We start from the raw sequence: 20843 nt of genomic DNA, 5'->3' as shown, positions 1-20843 counted from the left end.
ACGGATCTCGGGACCTCAGCCACCCGTCACTCGGCCCTTCCCCCTACTTCCATGGTTGCGGTGTGAGGGTCTTAGTTCTTGGCGGGCCGGCGACTCTTCCCTTCCGTTTGTGGGTGCGGTCAGGAACTCCGGCCTCTCCGGATTATATCCATCACACCTCCCAAAACATGGTCCTAAACGCACCCTGATTCCCTCTTTCGTCTGGCAGTCGTCTACCGGCTTTCAGTCAGGGAGGTCATTGCTGTTGGTTTGAAGCCACGTTTTCCACCGGCGCCGAACGTTGATGTGAATTTTCTTCTCACCTTTTCTCAGTCAGTTCGTGGACGCCGCGTCCCTTTGGCCTTACTAAACCTATTTCTTGTAATACTTGACTCATCTGGTTCGAATCGGGGTCCCGCACGTGAGAGCTCTGGTCCCGGCGTGTAGTGAGCTCACTGCAGTAGAGACTGTCTGGGCCTTTATGACCTCTCCCACTCCCGGCAGAATGGTGGGTAGAGTCAGCATCTGGGGAGTGTTTGGTGAATTGACCCCAGCGCCTGAAAGAGCCCTTCAGGAACCTCTTCCCCAGAGTCTTGGACTATTTTAGAACCCAAACTCCAGAAGTTCTAAAGAACGTTCTAGCCCTCTGAGGCAAGTACAACCACAATCACGGCATTTTGAGAGACTGAGGCAGGAGGCTGTACATCCAGGGGACAGCCTGGGCTTCTTCCACACGGAATTCAAGGACAGCTTTACAGAATTAGACCCTGGTTCAGATAAACAGGAGGGGGTGGGGCAGACTGCTGATAGAGAAACACTAACCAGAATCTTTTTTTTTTTCTAAGTAGCCTTGCGGGCTTGAAAGACCCCTGGGGAAAATGAACCAGAGGAAACCCTGTGTCTGCAGTATCTGCGCTGACTACTCAGATGGTTGAAGAACAGAGCAGCCTTGAGTGTGTTATCAGCAACTACAATGGCTTCTTCCCAAAAGAAAGGACTGCAGACAAGGATTCTTAGCTCTGAAGAAGAGGAGAAAGTGCAGAGAGACCAAACTTTGGTGTCTGATTTTAAACAGCAAAAACTGGAGAGAGAGGCTCAGAAGAACTGGGACCTTTTTTACAAAAGAAACAGTACTAATTTTTTCAAGGACAGACACTGGACCACCAGAGAGTTTGAGGAGCTAAGGTCATGTAGGGAGGTAGGCTGGGGTTCATCCTCCTTTGCGATGATGTGTAGAAGAGAGGTCCTTTATGACACGCAGAGTGGACCCCCACCTGTGAACCTTGGCTGACCTTTCTCAGGAGCTGTCTACCTCCTTTTTTTTTTTTTTGAAACGGGGTCTCTGCTGGCCCTCAGCACACAGGTTAGCTCGGGGCACACAGGTTAACTCAGGGCGGGTGGGTTGTGTGGCAAGCGCTTCCCTTACTGGGCTGTCTGAAAGAAAATTTAGGAAGCTCATCAAAATGTACCCAAAGGGAGTTCTGTTTGGTTTCAAGGAATTTTTAGCAATTTCTGGGCTGTTTAATAGAAAACAACTTGAAGGCTCCCTTTAGATTTGCCCGTCTTATTATCTCACGTGTGTAAGTGTTTTGTCTGCGTGTATGTCTGCACCACATGCGTGTCTGTTGCCTGTGAAGGTCAGATCTACTGGAACGGGAGTTAGAATTGTAGGTTGCCATGTGGGTGCAGGGACTCACACCTGCTGGAAGAGCAGCACGTGCTCTTAACCCCAGAGCCATCTCTCCAGCCCCTTAATGCTGTTTTCTACTTACTTAAAGCTAATCTGAAAGTTAGAAATACTAAATAGGCAAACGGTAAACTTTAGTGACAGATTGGAGCTACTTACAATAGTGAATGAATCAGTCACGGTAACTCTTTTCTTTTTTTTTTTTTTTTTTTTTTTTTTTGAGACAGGGTTTCTCTGTGTAGCCTTGGCTGCCCTGGACTCACTTTGTAGACCAGGCTGGCCTCGAACTTACAGAGATCCACCTGCCTCTGCCTTCTGAGTGCTGGGATTAAAGGTGTACACTACCACGCCCGGCTTTTTTCTAAGAATTTTACAACTGCTCTAGTTAAGCTTCATAGCGACTCTGTGAAGTGCTTTAGTGTCATCCCGTTTTTAGAAAAGAAAGCCTAATTACAAGTGAGGTGGCAGCATTAGTTCTGTTTATTATCTGCTTCATGAGGTCAGAGGCGACATTTCTTGCATGCTAAACATCATGGCTTGGTGTATTTCTTCATTGTGCAAATGTAATGTGCTGTAACTTTTTGTGTTCTTATTCTTCAGTATGAAGGTCAAAAATTGACTCTACTGGAAGCCGGATGTGGGGTTGGGAACTGTTTATTCCCACTCTTAGAAGAAGATTTAAACATCTTTGCCTATGCCTGTGATTTCTCCCCAAGGGCAGTTGACTACGTTAAGGTTGGTACACCATACATGTATTCTGCTGTTCTGTTTCCTTAGACCATCTGTCTAATTAGAGTCCACTTCCCGGAGCTTACCAGCGAAGGTCACCATGAAGGCCATCTTCTTTTGAGTGTACATATGAAAACATTTTATTCAATGCAAATCAAAAACAACAAAACAAAACCACACAGTGTCTTTGTGCTTCATTCATATAGTTCACAGATTTATGTGTGATTGCTTATACTTGTTTTTGGGTTTTGTTGGGTTTTGTTTTTGTTTTTTGGAGACAGGGTTTCTCTGTGTAGCCTTGGCTGTATTGGACTCACTTTGTAGACCAGGCTGGCCTTGAACTCACAGTGATCTGCCTGCTCTGCCTCCTGAGTGCCCGGATTAAAGGTGTGCACCTAGCTTCATTGCTTGTGCTTGTAAATCAGGTGTGACCAGTATTGTGTATAAGCCTCTCAAAACTCACACACACACACAGTCCTCTGTGGTGAGGATGGAGGAGACAGAATCCCTTAGAAGAATGTGAATATTTATGTTGTTTAAAGATGCTGCCACATTTCCTTTCAAAAAGATTATGCCAACTTTACCAGTAAGATAAAGGTATTCTTTCCTGTTTCCTCATTTTTATTTTTTTTATTATTATTTTTTTTTGGCCAAACATTGAGAAAAAAGTCTCAGTATTTTACTTTTATCATTACCAGAGATACTAAAGACTAAAATATGTAAATATACATATTATTTCTTCTGCCATGACCTCCTTTTTGCATGTGTTTATTGAGAGTTTACTATCTGCCGTGTGTTGTCCTCAGCACTGGGGGTGAGCAGTGAACAAGAGGCAGAGTCCCCACCTGTGCACATTTTACAGCACAGTAAAACTTACCTATTCATAACCTTTATCTGTTTTCCTGTTGGCTTGTCATTTTCTTATTTTTAGAATATGTTCAGGGTCTTACATATTTTGAGCATCTCTTTTTGCCTATTCAATACTAAGACAGGGTTTCTCTGTGTAGCCTTGGCTGTCCTGGACTCACTGTGTAGACCAGGCTGGCCTCGAACTCACAGCGATCCGCCTGCCTCTGCCTCCCAAGGCAGGATTAAAGGCGTGCACCGCCACTGGTAGCTCTTTCTTAACACAGGATTTAATTATCTTTTTTTTTTTTTTCTTTGAGATAGCCCAGACTGAGGCAAGGTGAAATTGTTGATCCTCTTGCCTCAGCCTCCTCAGTACTGGGATTACAAGTGTGCACCATGCATTACAAGTGAGTTTACCTGGCTCATATCAAGTATATTAACCTTTTACTTTTGAGGTAATAATGTTTTGTGTGTAAGAATTCTTTACTCCTGGCACTTAGATGATCATTTATTGTTTTGTTTGTTATGGTTTTTAATCTGGGAGGAAAAATCTGACCTGGTGCTGGAGAGATGACTTAGATGAAGGAGTTGCCTGCTCCTTCAAAGGCCCCAGGTTCAATTCCCAGCACCCACATGGCAGCTCACAACTGTCTGTAACTCCAAGATCTGACACCCCTACACCAATGCACATAAATTAAAATTAAATAAAATATATTTTTTTTAATCTGACCATACTCACATAATTTCTTGAATTCTTATTCTTTCTTCTTCCCCCAGAGTTCAGTCACAAGTATCTTATGCCATTCCCCGCTCCCACTATACACTTACACATGCATAGGCATACACACATACTCAACAGGCCCAAACCAGTTGCTAATTTTGTTTTGCTTTGTTTTTTGTTTGTTTTTACGAGACAGGGTTTCTTTGTGTAGCCCTGGGTAACCAGGAACTCACTCTGTAGACCAGGCTGGACTTGAACTCAGAGATCGGACTGCCTCTGCTCCCTGTGTACTGGGGTTAAAGGTGTGTGCCACCACAGCCCAGGTACTAATTTTTTTGTTGTTGTTGTTTTTGTTTTTGAGACAGGGTTTCTCTGTGTAGCCTTGGCTGTCCTAGACTCACTTTGTAGACCAGGCTGGCCTTGAACTCACAGTGATCCGCTTGCCTCTGCCTCCCCAGTGCTGGGATTAAAGGCGTGCGCCACCACCGCCCGGCCCCAGCTACTAAGTTTTCAATATTGTTTTTCCAGGCTGGAGACTTCTGCGTCAGGTAAGGAAGTGCTTAGGGCTTAAGTCTCCCTGAATATCCCTGTTTTTCTCTAGACTTCAGGGTTGAGAAGTTCTGTGGCTTTTCTTGTTTGATGGCTTTGCACACTTGCCATTATTTTACTGTCTTCATGGCTTTTTTTTTAAGTGTGGGAGTGTCTTTCCATTCGTGCTCATCTCTAAGCTAAAGTCTTCTCGTGTATCTGGTGGTTTTCAGAGCACAGCACATTCATTATCATTATTATTGACCTTTTCGTCTGATTGTCCTCTTTAGCTTTTGTCATAATATACTAAATTTTCACAAATAGATGCGGACCTGGTTGAGAGTCTTCTGTTTTGGTGAACTGCTTGTCACCGCTCTCATATTGTTTTATTACTATGCTTTGTAGTATGTTTTGATGCCTAGTGGCATATTTCCTTCTATTGCAAAAATTCATTTCTGGGGGAGATGCTAACTGATGCCTACCAATGGCAAATCAAGGCACAGTCCACCAAAGGTCACTCTGGGAACCAGTGAGTTTCCTGGACTTCTTACAGGGTTCCTCCCCTGCAGGCCACACCTGTAAAGCCTTTTACCCAGCAGGAATAAGGGCTTTCTTAGAGCCACCTAACTGGAACACACCTTCCTTTGTCCCATGCCCCCAAAGTAGGTGGCAGCTAGATCCTCAGGTGAGGGTCTTGGGACCCTTCCAACCCTTCCAGGAGGGTGTGTAAACAATCAGCAAGCCCAGCTGGGATAATCCTCTTGCAAGGGGAACTCCCCAAGATAGCGGTTGCTTGGCTTGAGGCACAGTCACCCTCAACATCTATTTTATTCATTTAAAAATTTGCCTTTTGAGCTGGGCATGGTAGTATACGCCTTTAATCCCAGCACTTGGGAAGCAGAGGCAGGCGGATCACTGTGAGTTCTGAGGCCAGCCTGGTCTACAAAGAGAGTCCAGGATAGCCAGAGCTCTGTGTAACAGAAACCCTGTCTCAAAAGAAAAAAAAAATTGCCATTTGCAGGGATAGAGAAATGGTTCAGTGGTTAAGAGTTCTCTCACAGAGGACTTGGGTTTGATTCCCAACACCCATATCTGCTGGTTCACAATTGCCTGTAACTCCAGTTCCACCAGATTCAATGCCCTCTGGCCTCCGAGGGCCACTCACATGCACACAAATATATATAAATAAAAATAAATGAATCTTTTTTTAATACTAAAATTCCCACCCAGCAATAGCCTTGCATATTAGTTTATTCAGGTCCCTGTTTACACACACACAAAAAAAACTTATTCCCTTCCTTTATAATACTCCTAAGTGTGTTGGAGCCCGCCAATCAACCAAAACATTCCAGAAATATACCTATTAGAAAGATGGGTTAGGACCTTTAGTCTTTTGCCTCAAGGAAAATATGCCACATAAGAACTGTGATGGCCGCATCCCAGGAGAGTCAGGTGGGAGGACTTCTCATGGTGTAGGCTTGTCACAGATAACCAAGGAGGGTTAGGAAGCAGCTGCCGACTTTATATCATCCTTTTATAAAAGTAAGCCTCTAAAACCATTGGTTTTAAATTTGTGACAGACAGCATTCTGCCCTCAGTTAAAAACAGTTTGCTGAAGTGCTGCCTTGCTTCCTGTAGCAGTATCAAGAATTAATTCCCCGGCAACGGGTGACCATTTCATGTAGCAGTGAACAAGTAGAACCAGAATCTTCTCCAGTGCTGCGTGTTCACACATGCATCACATGGCGGTTGGTTAAAGTCCTAAGTCCTTTTTGTTTTCTCCTTTCTAGCAAAATCCTTTATATAACACAGAGAGATGCAAAGTATTCCAGTGTGACCTCACTCGAGATGACCTCCTTGACCACGTCCCCCCAGAGTCTGTGGATGCCGTCACGTTGATCTTTGTGCTCTCAGCTGTTCACCCAGAGAAGATGCGCCTTGTCTTGCTAAATGTGTACAAGGTTAGTGACTCGGTGCCTGTGCTGGAGGGCTGGCCAGCCTGTTTGCCTTGCCTACCTTCTCTGTACGGCTTGTGTGCTGCCTTCCCAACCTCTTCCTAATTGAGTGGACGGTAGCCAGTACCAGGGGAGGGAGTGACTGGCATGAAGCATCTGCTGTGGGTCTGGGCTTGTGCAGTGCTGTGGCTGCACCTCAGGGCATCGCCAGCCCCAGAGCAAGGAAGCTGCTGCAGCTACCTGGGACTGTGTGGTCAGGAGCACAGTCAGAAGGCTCCACTCTAAGCTGGTTCACTACTTAGGCAAGTTCCTTTTCCTCTCCACGCCTGCCTCTATACCTGAAGAATGCTGGGATAATCCTTCTGAGATGGTGGCATTTGGGGTAGAGGAATTTTAATTCCAAACATGGCTGCTCTGGCAAGAGATCATATCCTTCTAGGTCTGTGTGATCCAGCTGATACAAACACGCCTTTAATCCAGGAGGCAGAGACAAGCCGATCTAAGTTCAGCCAGGTAAAGAAAAGCTTAGGTCCAGGCGTGGTGGTACACACCTTTAATCCCAAACAACGAAGGTAAAGTTAATTTGTAGAAGGAAGCACCCATGTTTGAAAGGGATGTCTAATTGGATGGCAGAAAAAGAAAGTGATGAATCAGAGAAGATTTAACAGAATAGGGTACTCCAGCTCTCATGAGAAGAGAGAGGAAAGGGAAGCTACTTAAGGGGTAATGCAGAGAAAGAGAGGGGCAGAGGGAGCAGCTTTACCTGGACAGTAATAGAAAAGTTGTAGAGAGAGAACTCAGATGAAGACCGAACAAGCCAAAGAAGGAGCCAGGAGATCAGAGCAAATTGCTGGAGTTAGTTGGAGACCAAGCAGAGGCAATTCAGTGGCCAGATTGAAAAAGGCAGGTGGAGAGGAGTTTGAAGCAGAACGGCTAAATTGAGCCAGGTGCCTATGAGCTCAGAAAGAACAAGATAGGGTGAGCTTATTAAGTAGTAAGTTCATTTTACAATTTGGGGGAGATTAAATAAGATGTATGGTGTGTGCCCAGTACTGCTTGCACTCTGCTAAGTGTTTCTCAAAGCCAGCCATTCTTACATTACTACCACCATTACTATTATTAGGGTGCCAGGAACCCAAACCACTGTGGCCACCAGGAAACTGCTGGAGCATGCCTATAATCATAGTACTTGGAACTAAGGTAGGAGGAGTGCTGTGAGTTCAAGGCCAGCCTAGTCTACATTGTGAGTTCAAGACCAGCCTCAGCTATAGACTCTTAATGAAAACAAACAAGCCAACAAGGCATACACCATCAGCCTCAGGGAGGTCAAGAGTTCAAGATCTTTGTCATGTGTAGAGTAAATCTGAAGCTACCTTAGGTTACTTGATACTGTGTCTCATAAATAAACAAACCCTAGGTTACGTGACACTGTGTCAAATAAATACTTCACCTATTGAGTCATATGAGTCAAGACAAGCTATGGCACCTATCTCTGAGCCTGTTTTCTCTTAATGCTAACACTGAGACTACAAGTAAGTGATGCCACTGCTTTGTGAACTTCAATGGCATGTTCATTGCAGTGAACTGGAGACATTGATGGGCCATGGTGGAGCATGCCTTTAATCCCAGAGGCAAGTGGCTCTCTGAGTTTGAGGCCAGCCTGGTCTACAGAGTGAGATCCAGGTCAGCCAGGGCTACACAGAAAAACCCTATCTCGAAAAACAAAGCAAAACAAAGGAATCAGTGAAATCAATCATTAAAAATGGTAAATTCTGATAAGCATGGTAGCACATGCTTGTGATTTCAGCACTCAAGAGGCTGAGGCAGGATGAGTCTCAATTTGAGGCCAGCCTGAGCTATGTGACAAGACAAAACATACACACACAAAAAGGAATCTTCTCAAACTTTTTAACTTAAAAACCTGAGCACTTATTTTTATCACTCCCAGGGGTCATCATTTTGAGTCTGAGACTGCTGCTTCTTCCATCAGCGCACACAGGGTTGTGTTCCTTAAAGCAGAACAAGGGGTCTAGGGGCATAATGCTGTGAGGCCCTGCTTCAAACGCTGTTTTAAAAGGCAGAGCAGGACTTTATAGACCAGGAATCTACGGGCAGATTGTATTCTGACCTGGACTTTATAGACCAGGAATCTAGGGGCAGATTGTATTCTGACCTGGACTTTATAGACCAGGAATCTAGGGGCAGATTGTATTCTGACCTGGACTTTATAGACCGGGAATCTAGGGGCAGATTGTATTCTGACCTGGACTTTATAGACCGGGAATCTAGGGGCAGATTGTATTCTGACCTGGACTTTATAGACCAGGAATCTAGGGGCAGATTGTATTCTGACCTCAACTTTCAGAGCTGAGGCTCACATCTAATAAAAGCAGGTGGATGAGGCCAGGTATGGTGGCACATGCCTTTAATCCCAGCACTCTGGAGGCAGAGGCAGGTGGATCTCTTGTCAGTTCGAGGCCAGCCTGGTCTACAAAGAGAATCTAGGACAGCCAAGGCTACACAGAGAAACCCTGACTTGAAAAACAAAAACAAAAAGCAAAAACGCAGCTTGATTAACATTTCTGTTATCAAGTCTTTTCAATTTGTTCATCTTCATTTAAAAAAAGGAAGAAAGAAAGAAAGAAAGAAAGAAAGAAAGAAAGAAAGAAAGAAAGAAAGAAAAAGAAAGCCAGGAAGCGAACGTGAAGCAAACAGGCTGAGTGCAGCAGCCCTGCTGAGCCCCACAGCACCTGCAGCTCTCCCTGTCAGACTCGCATCCAAGAAGATGGGCGGCAGCTCTGAGAACCTTGGTGGGCAGTCACGAGGCAAACACTACAGCAGATAATGGAAGGTCACTATGTTCGTGCTGGCAGCATCCCTGGGACTCAGCGTCGGTTTAGATGGCACCCAGGCACTCATGTGGGACTGGGGAAGAACAAGTATCTCTACGCCCTGGAGGAGGGGATAATCCAATACTCGAAAGAGGTCTGTGTGCCCAATCCCAAAAACTCGGAGGCTAAGGATCTGGTCACCAGTCTGCCCAGGGGCTCTGTGCTCTACAAAACTTTTATCCATGTGGTTCCTGCCAAGTCTGAGGCACCTTCAAACTGGTGGCCATGCTCTGCAGAGCAGCAAATGCTAAGCCCCACTCAGCACCTTAATTAAAGTGTATCATTGCAGAGGCGTAAGTAAGCTGGAGAGAAGATGATTGATCCATGCACAGCATGGAGGATGAGGCAGTTCAGTATCTGTGTGGTCTGATTTCAGAGGAAAGGGGCAGCCATCGAGGTGAAAACGGATGCTGATGAGAGAATCTGTGCATTTGGCAGTGTACATTAGTGCTTTAACCCTGTTTTGTCTTTATTTTTTATTTTATGTGTGTGTATATGTGTACCACGTGCATGCCTGGTACTTAAGGGGATCAGAAAAGGGCACCAGGTCCTCTGGGACTAGAATTATTGGTAATCGTGAAGCGCCATGTGGGTGCTGGGAATTCAACCCAGATCCTCTGCAAGAGCAACAAGTTTTCTCAGTGAGCTAGCTGTCTCTCCAGCCCTTAGCCCTGGTTTAAATAAAGACACGTTTCAAGACATTGGAAAACGTAGGGAATTTTTCTCCTCCAAAGTAGTATATCTTAAAATGTCTACTTCTGCCACGCTTATTTATCTCTGCCTGCGAGTTTCCCAGCTTTGTTGCCTTCCTCCTCGGTTCTGTTCTGTCCCTGGTATCTGAGCAGGTGAGAACCCAGAATATGCACACAAATGGGATAGGGACTTAACTAGACAGGAGAAAGGCACCAAAGAGGAGCATACTGCCTAACTCAGGCCCAGGTGAGAGGGAAGGACCACTAGAAACAGGGCGTAAGAAAATGCGAGAGAACATGCTAGGAAAGAGGGTGGCTTGCCTGCCATTGAGTGTGTGGAGTGATCTGCTTCTTAGTGTTGCCAGAGCTTCGTGACATCACTGTGAAAATAGGTGCTTTCCAGGTAGGTGGAGGAGAGAGAAATCAGTAAGAGGCCAGAGTAGGGCAGGCAAGATGGCTCTGTGAGTAAAAATGCTTGCTACTACGTCTAGTGACCTGAGCTGGCTCTGAAGGAGGAGCAAACTAACCCTCAAGCAGCCCTCTGACCTCCACGCCCGCGACATGGCACTCACACACATGCACACTCATATAAATAAATGTGGTGGGGGGGGATGACATTATAAAGAAACCAGCATAGAGGCTGAGATGGTAGCTCAGTGAGTGGAGGGCTTGCCGTCCAGTCATAACCTCAGCTCAGATCCCCAGAACCTATGGGAAGCTGGTACCACATATGTATAATCCCAGTGTTCTTCTGGTGGGATGGGAGGCAGACACAGGAAAATCCCCACAAGACTGAAGGCAGCTAGCTAGGTGTGGGCAGTGGTGAACAATGAGAGGCCCTGCCTCAGAGAGAGAGGGGGGGCAGCGGGGAGGGATAATTGGAAGGACAATTACTTGTCTGTTGAAATTTTCCATAATATAAAATAGAATGGCATTTAGAGTAAGACAAGCCAGAAGATACAGTCCTTGCAGAATGTAGGAAAGTAACCCTGGAGTTAATAGGTGAGAGTAACAGGGGATAGTAAGATGCCAAGAAAAGAGAGGGGTAAGAGGAGTGGCGCAGGCCTTTAATCCCAACAGTCAGGGAGGCAGAGGCAGGCGGATCTCCATGAGTTCGAGGCCAGTCTGGTCTACAAAGTGAGTCCAGGACAGCCAAGGCTACACAGAGAAACTCTGTCTCCAAAACAAAACAAATAAGGAAGGAAAGAGAGGAAGTGTGGAGTGGAGAAAGGGTACACAGGACATAGCAGGGATGCCAGAGGCCCTGTGAGTGATGCCAGGGAAGCCTGGTCTCCACAGACACCACAGAAACCTGTTCTATGAGAACAGAGCTTAAGTGTTCAGAAGTACGTGGATCTCTGAGTTTGGGGCTAAAGAGATTTCTAATTATAAAATTATAAAAAGAACTGTGCCATGACACGAGAATATCTTCATTAATTAACCATCACAATTCATAGTTAAAGCAATGCTACATCCCATGAGAAGCAGTAAAAATAAAGGTGCACCTTGACTCTCCACATGAAATTTACAGCCCTCTGAGTTCTTAACTTTATGCCTTCTGGACCTGTGCGCTCTAGATAAAGAATTCCTCTTGATGGGTAGAGGACAGGAGGGAGCCGGGAGCCTATGGGCAGGTAGTGGTAGTCATCTTAGACAGAGCAGTAAACTCAGAATTCACGGCTCACATGTGTTGTCTATACTCTGCATCACCCTAAGGTTTAATATTCATAACATAAGCGCCCCACCCTCAGCGTACAATCAGAGAGGCTTATGGTGAGCATACCACCTAGATGCTGAATGTCTCTGCGTGCCCTAATGCCCAGCCTGTCTTCATAGGTCAGCCTCTCCTCAGCTTTTTATAGAAATAAGTAATATGCCATCTATATTTTAGTACGTATGACATGTCATACTTGTCGATTTTTTGTGCTTTCCCAGGGCATGATTTCCTTTAGTAACAAATTCCATTTTAGTAGTCCCTCTATTTTTAGTCTCCATTAGATGCCTTTCTTCAGCTGAGCTACAATGACTTTTTAACCCAGTCCAGTTACTTTCTCACTACCATCATGTGATTGGTTGGTTAATTTAAAATCATGCGCTTTGATGGAAAAGAACTAGTGAGAAGCCGTCTTCAGGCTCTGCAGTCAGGAAATCAGCAGCCTAGTAAAGCCCGGTGTGAACCGTCTGAGGCAGAAGCTTTCCACCACAGAGCTCATTGCTCCCTGTATGCAACAGGACCCCCCAAAAAGCAGAAAGAGGCTGGAGGGAGGACATTTCTGTGCACGTGCAACACCGCACACTTTCCAAAGGAGGCAAAGCTTGTCACAAGAGATGGTAACCTCTCATTTTAAAACAAGTGCTTCATGCTCAGCCTGGTGGTGTGGGTCTGTGGACACCTGTCAGTCCTGAGGTGTAGAGGAGGTGTGCGTGACACTGGTTACCCCACAGAAAACAGGCTCTGAGGAAAGCATCGCTTTCTCCTCCTTCCCACATGGTGCAGAGCAAGATGGCCAGGCCAGAGCCGAGCACTTCAGGGAGGGGATCAGTGTTGAGACCCAATAGGGAGTCTCACACGGCAGCCCTTCAGAGATGAGTTGTCAGTAGATATCTGGAGCCTCAGCCTGGTGAGGATGATGGATGGCTCATGCCTTGCAGAAGGCAGCGCGTGTCTTAACTGCTTGCTTTTATGTGGGGCTTGAGACTGTGCTATGCTCCATAATATCCAAAAAATGACATTTTAGACATTTTATTTACATGTGTTTTTTTGAGACAGAGTCCTCTTGCTATGTATCCCTGATGGGCCAGGTACTCGCTATGTAGGCCAGGCTGGCCTCAAACTCAGAATGATCCTCCTGTCTCAGCCTCCTGCGTGCTGGGACCACAGGTATATACCCCCACACATGACATGTTTTTTAAAAGCAGCCATTCATATTAAGAGTATTTTCTATGTCTTCTTTCACAGCTACCCTAGGTCTGTGTTTTAATTCCTAGCGACATCAGATTGTATTTTATTCAACGGGCTTAGATGCAACCTGCTTTACTTTTGTAGGTCCTAAAACCAGGCAGAAGTGTCTTGTTCCGTGACTATGGGCTGCATGATCATGCCATGCTTAGATTTAACGCTGGAAGCAAACTCGGAGAAAATTTTTATGTCAGACAAGATGGAACCAGATCATACTTTTTCACTGATGGTAAGAGGACTGACGCGTCTCCTTAGAGTGTTTTGTTCTCTGCTCTCTTGACTTGACTGCATCATCAGTGAAGGAGTGCTGCTTGCGCAGGTATGTGGCCATGCTAACACACAAGTCCCAAGTCCTTAGAACTCACTCTGATGCACACCACTCACCCCGTACCTGCGAGACACAGACCCAGCTCTGGGCTGCGGGGAGCTTGAAGGCCTCTGCTGACAGTGGCTAGTGAGTGAGCCTGGGACAATAGACAGGCCTCAGACACGTCTTTAAAGTAAGTGGCTTAAGTTTAGCATGCTGACTTGAGGTTACTTTCCCATACCCAAAGGCAAAAGTTCTTCTTAAATAAAAGTGATTGGATCACCGAGCAGTGGTGGCACACTCAGGAGGCAGAGGCAGACAGATCTCTGTGAGTTTGAGGCCAGCCTGGTCTACAAAGTGAGTCCAGAAAAGCCAGGGCTTTTTTTGACACAGAGAAACCCTGTGTCCAAAAAAAAAAAAAAAAAGTGATTGGGTTTGCAAGGAGATACATTTGCTGTCAGAGAATGCTGGGAAGGTGGCTCAGGTGCTAGAGTGCTGGCCTAGCATGGGTCAGATTCTGGGTTCAGTCCCAGCACCACATAAACTGGGGTGATGGCACACAGGACTTAGACACCAGCAAGCCAGAGGCAGGAACAGCAAGAGAGTTCAAGGTCCAGCTGGAGAAATGGTTCAGCAGTTAAGAACACTTGTCGCACCTGCTCAGGACCTACCTCAGTTCCCCACACTCACCTGGTGGCTCAACCATCTGTAACTGTAGTTCCCGGAAATGAAGCACCTTCTCTGATCAGGCCCCTGTGGGCACCACGGTATGCACATGCTTCATACAGGCAAAACACCTAGAAAATAAATTCAATGATAGGTCCTTCTCACCCTCATCTACTTCCTAGGCTACATGAGATCCTGTCTCAGAAAACAACAACAAAGTTAGATAGGTAGTTGTAACTGGGAAGATGGCTCAGTTAATAAAATATTTGCTGCAGCACCTCAGTATCCTGTGAGAGCCAGGTATGGTGACATGGACCTGTAATCCTGGTGCTGGAAAGACAGCAACAGTAAATATCCATGGAGCTTCCTGGGCAGCTAGTTGTGTTGATGAAGAAATTCTGTCTCAGAAAGGTGGACCAGGACAGCCAGGGCTGTATGAGAGAGACCCTGTCTCAAAAGAAAAGGTGGGGGCGGCTTGTGTTGAGTGCATGAATGTTAAGAATTACAATGTCAAAACAAGTGTGGTGGTTCACACCAGTCCCAGCACTCGGGAGGCAGAGGCAGGCCGATCGCTGTGAGTTCGAGGCCAACCTGGTCTACAGAGCAAGTTCCAGGATAGCCAAGGCTACACAGAGAAACCTTGTCTTGAAACCTGCCCCCCAAAAAAGTGAGGCCGAGGGCTGGTTAGATGGTTCAGTGGTTAAGAGCACCTCCAGAGGACCTGGGTTTGAATCCCAGCAGTCACATAGCACTTAACAAATGAAGTCTGTAACTTCATTTCAGGGGATCCAACACCCACTTGGCTGCTGAGAACACCAGGCATGCGTGCATGCACACATGCGTGCGCGCACACACACACACACCACATATTCCATATGCATGATAATAATAAAAAAAAATACTTGAAAAAGCATTTTGAACCAGAAAAAGCCAAACATTTTAGGTTTTAAGTGTTTCAAACATTAGTTTTGAGTCTACCTAATAGTCTGGAATAAGAGAGTTGTCAGTGTTGGGCTCTGTGGCTTTGGAGGGGTCCGCTTGCTCTTGGGGTGCTCAAGCTTGTGCCCAGGGCTTCAAGCACGCTAGGCAAGTGCTCTGCCACTAAACTGTGACCCTACCTCTTGATTTTCATTTTAGGGTTAGGTTTATTTATTTTTAGCGGTTTTTTAAAGTTATTTTTTAATGTATATGTTTTGTCTGCGTGTGTGTTTGTTTGTGTACCATGTGTGTGCTTGGTGAGTGGGGAGGTCAGAAGAGGGTGTCAGATCCTCTGAACTCCAAAGATAATTGTGAGGCACCATGGAAACCGACTCAGGATCTTCTGCAAGAACAACAGGCAGTCTTACCTGATGAGCTATGCATACCTCCAGCCCTATATTTTTAAGTTTTTTGAAACAAAGCCTCAGTCTGTAGCCCAGGCCTAGCCTTTCAGCACTTCGGTCTCTGCCTCACAGGTATATGCCATTCAACTTATACTGCTATTTTCTGGCATTATTTTAGATACTAAAATTAAACTAAAAATGAGTGTTTACAATTAAATGTACAATATCAGAAGAAAATGAAGAAGAATCTAAGGTGTCTGAAATTGCCACATCTGATTAAATCCATCATCAGGAAGCCCCAGTCACGGATATCCTTCCTTTCTGTAAACAAGTTGAGTGTGTGCAGGTCTTTTCAATAGCTAGCTTGGGCTTTGTCTGTTTTTAGTCAGACTTTTGTATTTGCTAACACATGAATAAGCCAAGATAGGTACACCTTTGCTGATTCTTTAATTGGAGGCTTCTGTTTGGGTGTTAAGACCATGCAAAGTGGTTAAGAGCACTTGCTGCTCTTCCAGACATTCTGAGTTCAATTCCCAGCAACCATATGGTGGCTCACAACCATCATTAGTGGGATTTGATGCCCTCTTTTGGTGGGCAGGTGTACATGCAGATAGAGCACTCATGTATAAAATAAATAAATATATATATTTTTAAAAGGCTATGTGAAGTAGGATGTGTTTTTTTTTTTTTTTTTTTAAAGATAGAATGGCCCAATGAATGGATGAAAAGAAAGCAAGCCTGCTGTGCTAGCACCAGCCCGTATTCCCAACCCCAGGGAAACAGAAGCACTGAAAAGTTCAGGCCAGTCTGAGATGTAAAGTGTAATTCTTTCTCAAGAGAGGAAAAAAATCAGAGGAGAAAAACTTAAAAACAAATCAAATAAAATTAGCATTGAAGTTTTCATTACAGAAGGACAAAAACCCATAAAAGCAAAAACCCGGGACTAGAGAGATGGTTCAGCGATTAAGGGCACTGACTGCTCCTCCAGAGGTCCTGAGTTCAATTCCCACCATCCACATGGCGGCTCACAACCATCATGATTTGATGCTCTCTTCTGGCCTGCAGGTGTACATAATAATAAATAAATAAACCCCTCCAGCTATGCTGTCTTGGCCCTCAACGCTCACCGCTGCTTGCCTTCTAGAGTTCCTGGCGCAGCTCTTTGTGGATGCAGGTTATGAAGAAGTGCTGAACGAGTATGTGTTTCGGGAGACAGTAAATAAAAAAGAAGGCCTGTCCGTGCCGCGAGTTTTCCTTCAGGGCAAGTTCCGGAAGCCTCCGAAGGGCCCCGCTCCCTCCACCGACTCTGCTTCGCTTTGAAGAGAAGAATCTTAAGCTGCTTTATGTTTTTTTATATTCTTATATTTTAAATTTATATTTGTTATTTTTGTACTAAAAACAACTGAAGACTGGGGAGATGGCTCAGCAGGTAAAAATGTTGGCTGTGCAAGTTTAACGACCTGTGTTTGACCCCAGGAATCTGTCTAGACAAAAATGAAATTAAAAAAAAAAAAAAGGCAAGGAGACTGGAGAGGTGGCTCAGTGGTCAAGAGTGTTGGCTGCCTTTGCAGAGGACCTGGGCTTGATTTCCAGCACTGTATGGCAGCTCACAACCTTCTGTAACTCCAGTCTTGAGGCATCATCAAATGCCCTCATCTGGCCTCTGCAGGCGGTGCACCAACATATATGCAGGCAAAACACCCAAAATGAGAAAGAAAAAAAAAACCCATGTTTGGCCATTTGAATCTGTAATCCCAGTACTCCTACCTCAAGCTTAGAAGCAGAGATGGAAGAAGAAGCATCTGGAAGCTCCAGGACCAGCTGGCCTGGAGTACACAGTGCAGCAGACAAGGGACCTGGCTTCAGAAAGGTGGGGTGAGAACCAACTCCTGAGGACTGTTCTCTGACCTCCACATGTGCACACAAGTAAATAAAGTGAATGCATTTACACACTGTAGAAAAACCCAACTGTAAGTCCTGAAAGTAAGGTTTCGTGATTTAGCTGTGTTGTATGACTCTCAGGTGCACAAAACAAGCATCTGCTGAAAATAAATACATTTAAGACAGTTCTTTGGTAGGCGTGCAGTCTTTATTAAGGACAAAATCAGATTTGCATGCTAATTGGCTGGATGTGCTTGTTTAATTTTACGTAAAGAATAAAATCTTGGTTTGGAACTGGCTGTATAGCTCAGTTGGTAGAACGCTTGCCCAGCATGCATGAGACCCTGGGTCACCTCCCCGGCGCTGAGTTAGCCATGTGTGTGTCACACCCATAATCCCATAATCCCGCCTCTTGAAAAAAGAAGGCAGAGGAAGTTCAGGGTTGGGGCCCAGGAGGCAGCAGTGCTTGCTATGCAAGTGAGGACCTAAATTGATTCCCAAGAATCTGCATAAAGCTGGGCATGGTGGCATGCCTCTAATCCCAGCAATGGGAGGTGGGAACAGGTCATTCTTAGAAATTTAATGCTTCTAGAAGATGTGGGTTTGGAGGAAGTAGAAAATATCAAAGTTCGGTTATCTACCAATGTCCAGGTTTGGTTCCCAGCACCCACTTGGTAGCTCACGAGCATCTGTAGCTCCAGCTCCAGGGCATCCAACACCTTCATCTTCCTTTCTCTGGCATCAGGCACTCATGGTGCACATACATGTTTGCAGGCCAAAATTCATATTCATTAATAATCTAAAAACAATTGTTAAGCTGGCCTGGTGGCACACACCTTTAATCCCAACACTCGGGAGGCAGAGGCAGGTGGATCACTGTGAGTTCAAGGCCAGCCTGGACTACAAAGTGAGTCCAGGACAGCCAAGGCTACACAGAGAAACCCTGTCTCAAAAGACAAGCAAACAAACAAACAAGCAAAAAAACCACACAATTGCTTTTTTGTCATTTTTGAGACTGTCTTACTGTGTAGCCCTCGCTGGGTGGGAATACACTGCAGATCAGGCTGGCCTCTGCACCTCTGCAGGGATTAAAAGCATGCACCACCATGCCTAGCTAAAATAGTGTGTTGTTGTTGTAGTTGTAGAGATAGGACCCAGGCCTTGACACATGCTAGGCAAATGCTTGGCTGTTGAGTTAATCCCCAGTCCTATAAACAAATAAATAAAACTAAAAATACTCAGGTCCTCAAGCTTGGTACAAGTACCTTTATCCACTAACCCATCTTGCCAGCCCTCTCTGCCTACTTGTGGATGCCCTCAGTAGTTGGCCAGTTGCCCTGAGAGGAGGTAGGGAAGGCCACCACCTACACCTCCCATCTGCCCATTGCACTTTCTCCAGGAACATGGTTGGTACCTGCTTCAGAGTTTGCATTTTAGCTGTGAACGGGCAACGGGCCCTGGAGTGGGCCCAGTTCCCTGCTGGGAGGCAGTGGCTCCAGCGGAATGCTGAGGCCCAAGCTAATTATGGTCTAGACTATGGGGAACTCCTGTCTACTGGGCACTGCCACATGGGACTTTTACATTATGACACAGAGTTGACGTTCTTCCCACTTGTGCATAAAAATTGTCCCTGCAAGCCTTTTCTGTGTTTGCTTGCAGAGAGATGTCAGTGAGAACATCATCCTGAGCACATGGCTAGCCTGCTTGTGCAGTAACTAGGGCCTTTCAACCCCAACCATATCTTGAAGAGGGGTGGTCTGGTGGGGATGAGGCTGGGCAGTGTTCACTGTGGGTCTGCCCAGTCAAAACACATCACCTAATGCCAGAGAGAGGAGGGGCTGGCTCAGAGCTCAGTTGGGGTTCCTGGCTGACCTTCATGGCCATCTGTTTCAGCTTGAGAGAAGCCCTTTCTCCTGCTAGTCAGCTGTGTAATCACTTCTTTGGAGGCTCAAAAATGGCTATTGCAAGTAGGAACAAAGCTGAGGAAATGGAAGAGGTTTTCTTTTGCCTTTTTTCCCCCCTTGAAATCAACTTGCAAGGAGGGGAACTACAAGAAATTACATGGGTCTCCCGGGGAATATTGATTGTGGGGGGTGGAGGGGTGGGCAGGAGGGCCTAAGGTCTCAAGGTCAGACCCTGTCCTCCACCAAAGGCATCCCATGTTGGCTTAGCCCTGACGCTGCTCAAGGCTGCTTCCAGGAAGTCCTTTCCCTCAACTTCACAGTCAGTGGCTGAGTCCAGTGAAGAGAGAATAACATAGGAAGTGGGAAAAGGCAGTGTGATAGGAAAATGGACCTGGCCAGTCCCCCAGTCCCTTCCCTTTTTGAACCTCAGATTAGATTCCCCATGTAAAACGTGTCCTCAAAGTGTGAGGATTAAAAGGAAAGTTTGTGATGTGTGGCTCAGAGTCAACACTCCAGGTACACAGGCCTCACTGACATGTTATCATTTCACCTGCACACAAAGAGCTACACAAAAGCAAGTTCAAGGGTGTCACAGTGGACACACCTGTGTGACAAGCATCCTGCTGAAGAAATGGCTGATCTATATTGCAGAATCCCAAATGTTCCTGCAAGTCACTGATTCCCCAACCCAGGGTAGCCACTATTTGACCTCCCATACCACAGCGTTTCCTTTCTGTTCTAAAATCTCCCCCAAAGGAATTTAAAGACGACTTGTTGCTGGAAAGATGGCTGAAAGGTCCTGAGTTCAATTCCCAGCAACCACACGATGGTTCACAGCCATCTATAATAAGATCTGGTGCCCTCTTCTGGCCTGTAGGCATACATGCAGGCAGAACATGGTATACATAATAAAGATTATAAGTTCTTTAAAAAAGAAGAGGAGGAGGAGGAGGAGAAAAAGAAGGAAGAAGACTTGTAAAGTAGGCAAATTGGGAATTAGAGATGGTTCTGTAGTTAAGAGCACTTGCTACTTTGCAGGGGACCCACATTTGATCCCAGCACCCACATGATGGCTCCCAACGGTCTGTAACTCCAGTCCTAGGTGATCCTATGTTCTCCTCTGACCTCTGCAGGCACCAGGCAGGCACCAGTATGTGATACACAGACAAACATAAGCAAAATACCTATGCATACACATGTTTTTAACTAAAATTTAAAAATAGGAAAATTATAAGTAAGAAAATTAGAATGAAGGGAGAAAGTTGAGTTCAGGGATAAGATCAGCACACTAACAGGCATTTTAGGAGGCCTTACAAACTAGATCAGTTATGAATGTTATTTCTTAGAGAGGGAAGCCATCCGTTTCTCACTGGAGATAAACCTTTGCTTCCAAGTTCCCAGCGTTGTGGCTCCATCCTTTACAGCTTGACCAATAATAAATACAAGAGCCACTTGTCTTTGGCTAGTGTCACTTAATGAGGAGGGATTTGGTCGGTGGGGAAGACTGAAAGGAGATGGGAATCATCCGCGAAGAATGGCGATTGCCTGGCAGTCTTGGCAATCTTCTTACTCCAGTAAGAGGCTGGGAGTTGGCTCAGTGGATTAAAAGGCTTGGCACACAAAGCCCGACTACAAGTCGCACCCCCAGAACCCAAGTTAAGAGCTGGTGTGGTGGTACAGATCTCTAGTTCCAGCACGGCTGAACTGACAAGGAGGATCATTTGGAAATCTCAGGCCAGCTAGGGTGGAACAGCAGCTCGGCAGAAACCTAGA

At 45.7% G+C, this 20843-nt stretch overlaps 1 protein-coding gene across 1 annotated transcript; it reads left to right on the top strand.

Annotated features, from left to right (window-relative positions):
• The first annotated feature begins 907 nt into the window (after positions 1–907).
• On the top strand, positions 908–16628 carry Mettl6 (methyltransferase 6, methylcytidine). Its single transcript, XM_051141631.1, has 5 exons — positions 908–1177; positions 2267–2401; positions 6284–6454; positions 13078–13219; positions 16430–16628. The coding sequence occupies exons 1-5, from the start codon at positions 953–955 to the stop codon at positions 16603–16605; spliced, it is 849 nt and encodes a 282-aa protein (XP_050997588.1). The 5' UTR covers positions 908–952; the 3' UTR covers positions 16606–16628.
• Positions 16629–20843: the final 4215 nt, after the last annotated feature.

Source organism: Acomys russatus, chromosome 3 (assembly GCF_903995435.1).
Source record: "Acomys russatus chromosome 3, mAcoRus1.1, whole genome shotgun sequence".
Classification (NCBI taxonomy): Eukaryota; Metazoa; Chordata; class Mammalia; order Rodentia; family Muridae; genus Acomys; species Acomys russatus.
Note: the sequence above shows the minus strand (reverse complement) of the source record. Positions and strands in the feature narration are given on the sequence as shown.

Excerpts from the sequence above, each read along its gene's own strand:
- Mettl6 (XM_051141631.1), top strand. The coding sequence starts at position 953 with ATGGCTTCTTCCCAAAAGAAAGGACTGCAGACAAGGATTCTTAGCTCT. Across the intron at positions 1,178-2,266 it reads AGCTAAGGTCATGTAGGGAG|TATGAAGGTCAAAAATTGAC; the intron begins GTAGGCTGGGGT and ends CTTATTCTTCAG. Across the intron at positions 6,455-13,077 it reads TCTTGCTAAATGTGTACAAG|GTCCTAAAACCAGGCAGAAG; the intron begins GTTAGTGACTCG and ends TTACTTTTGTAG.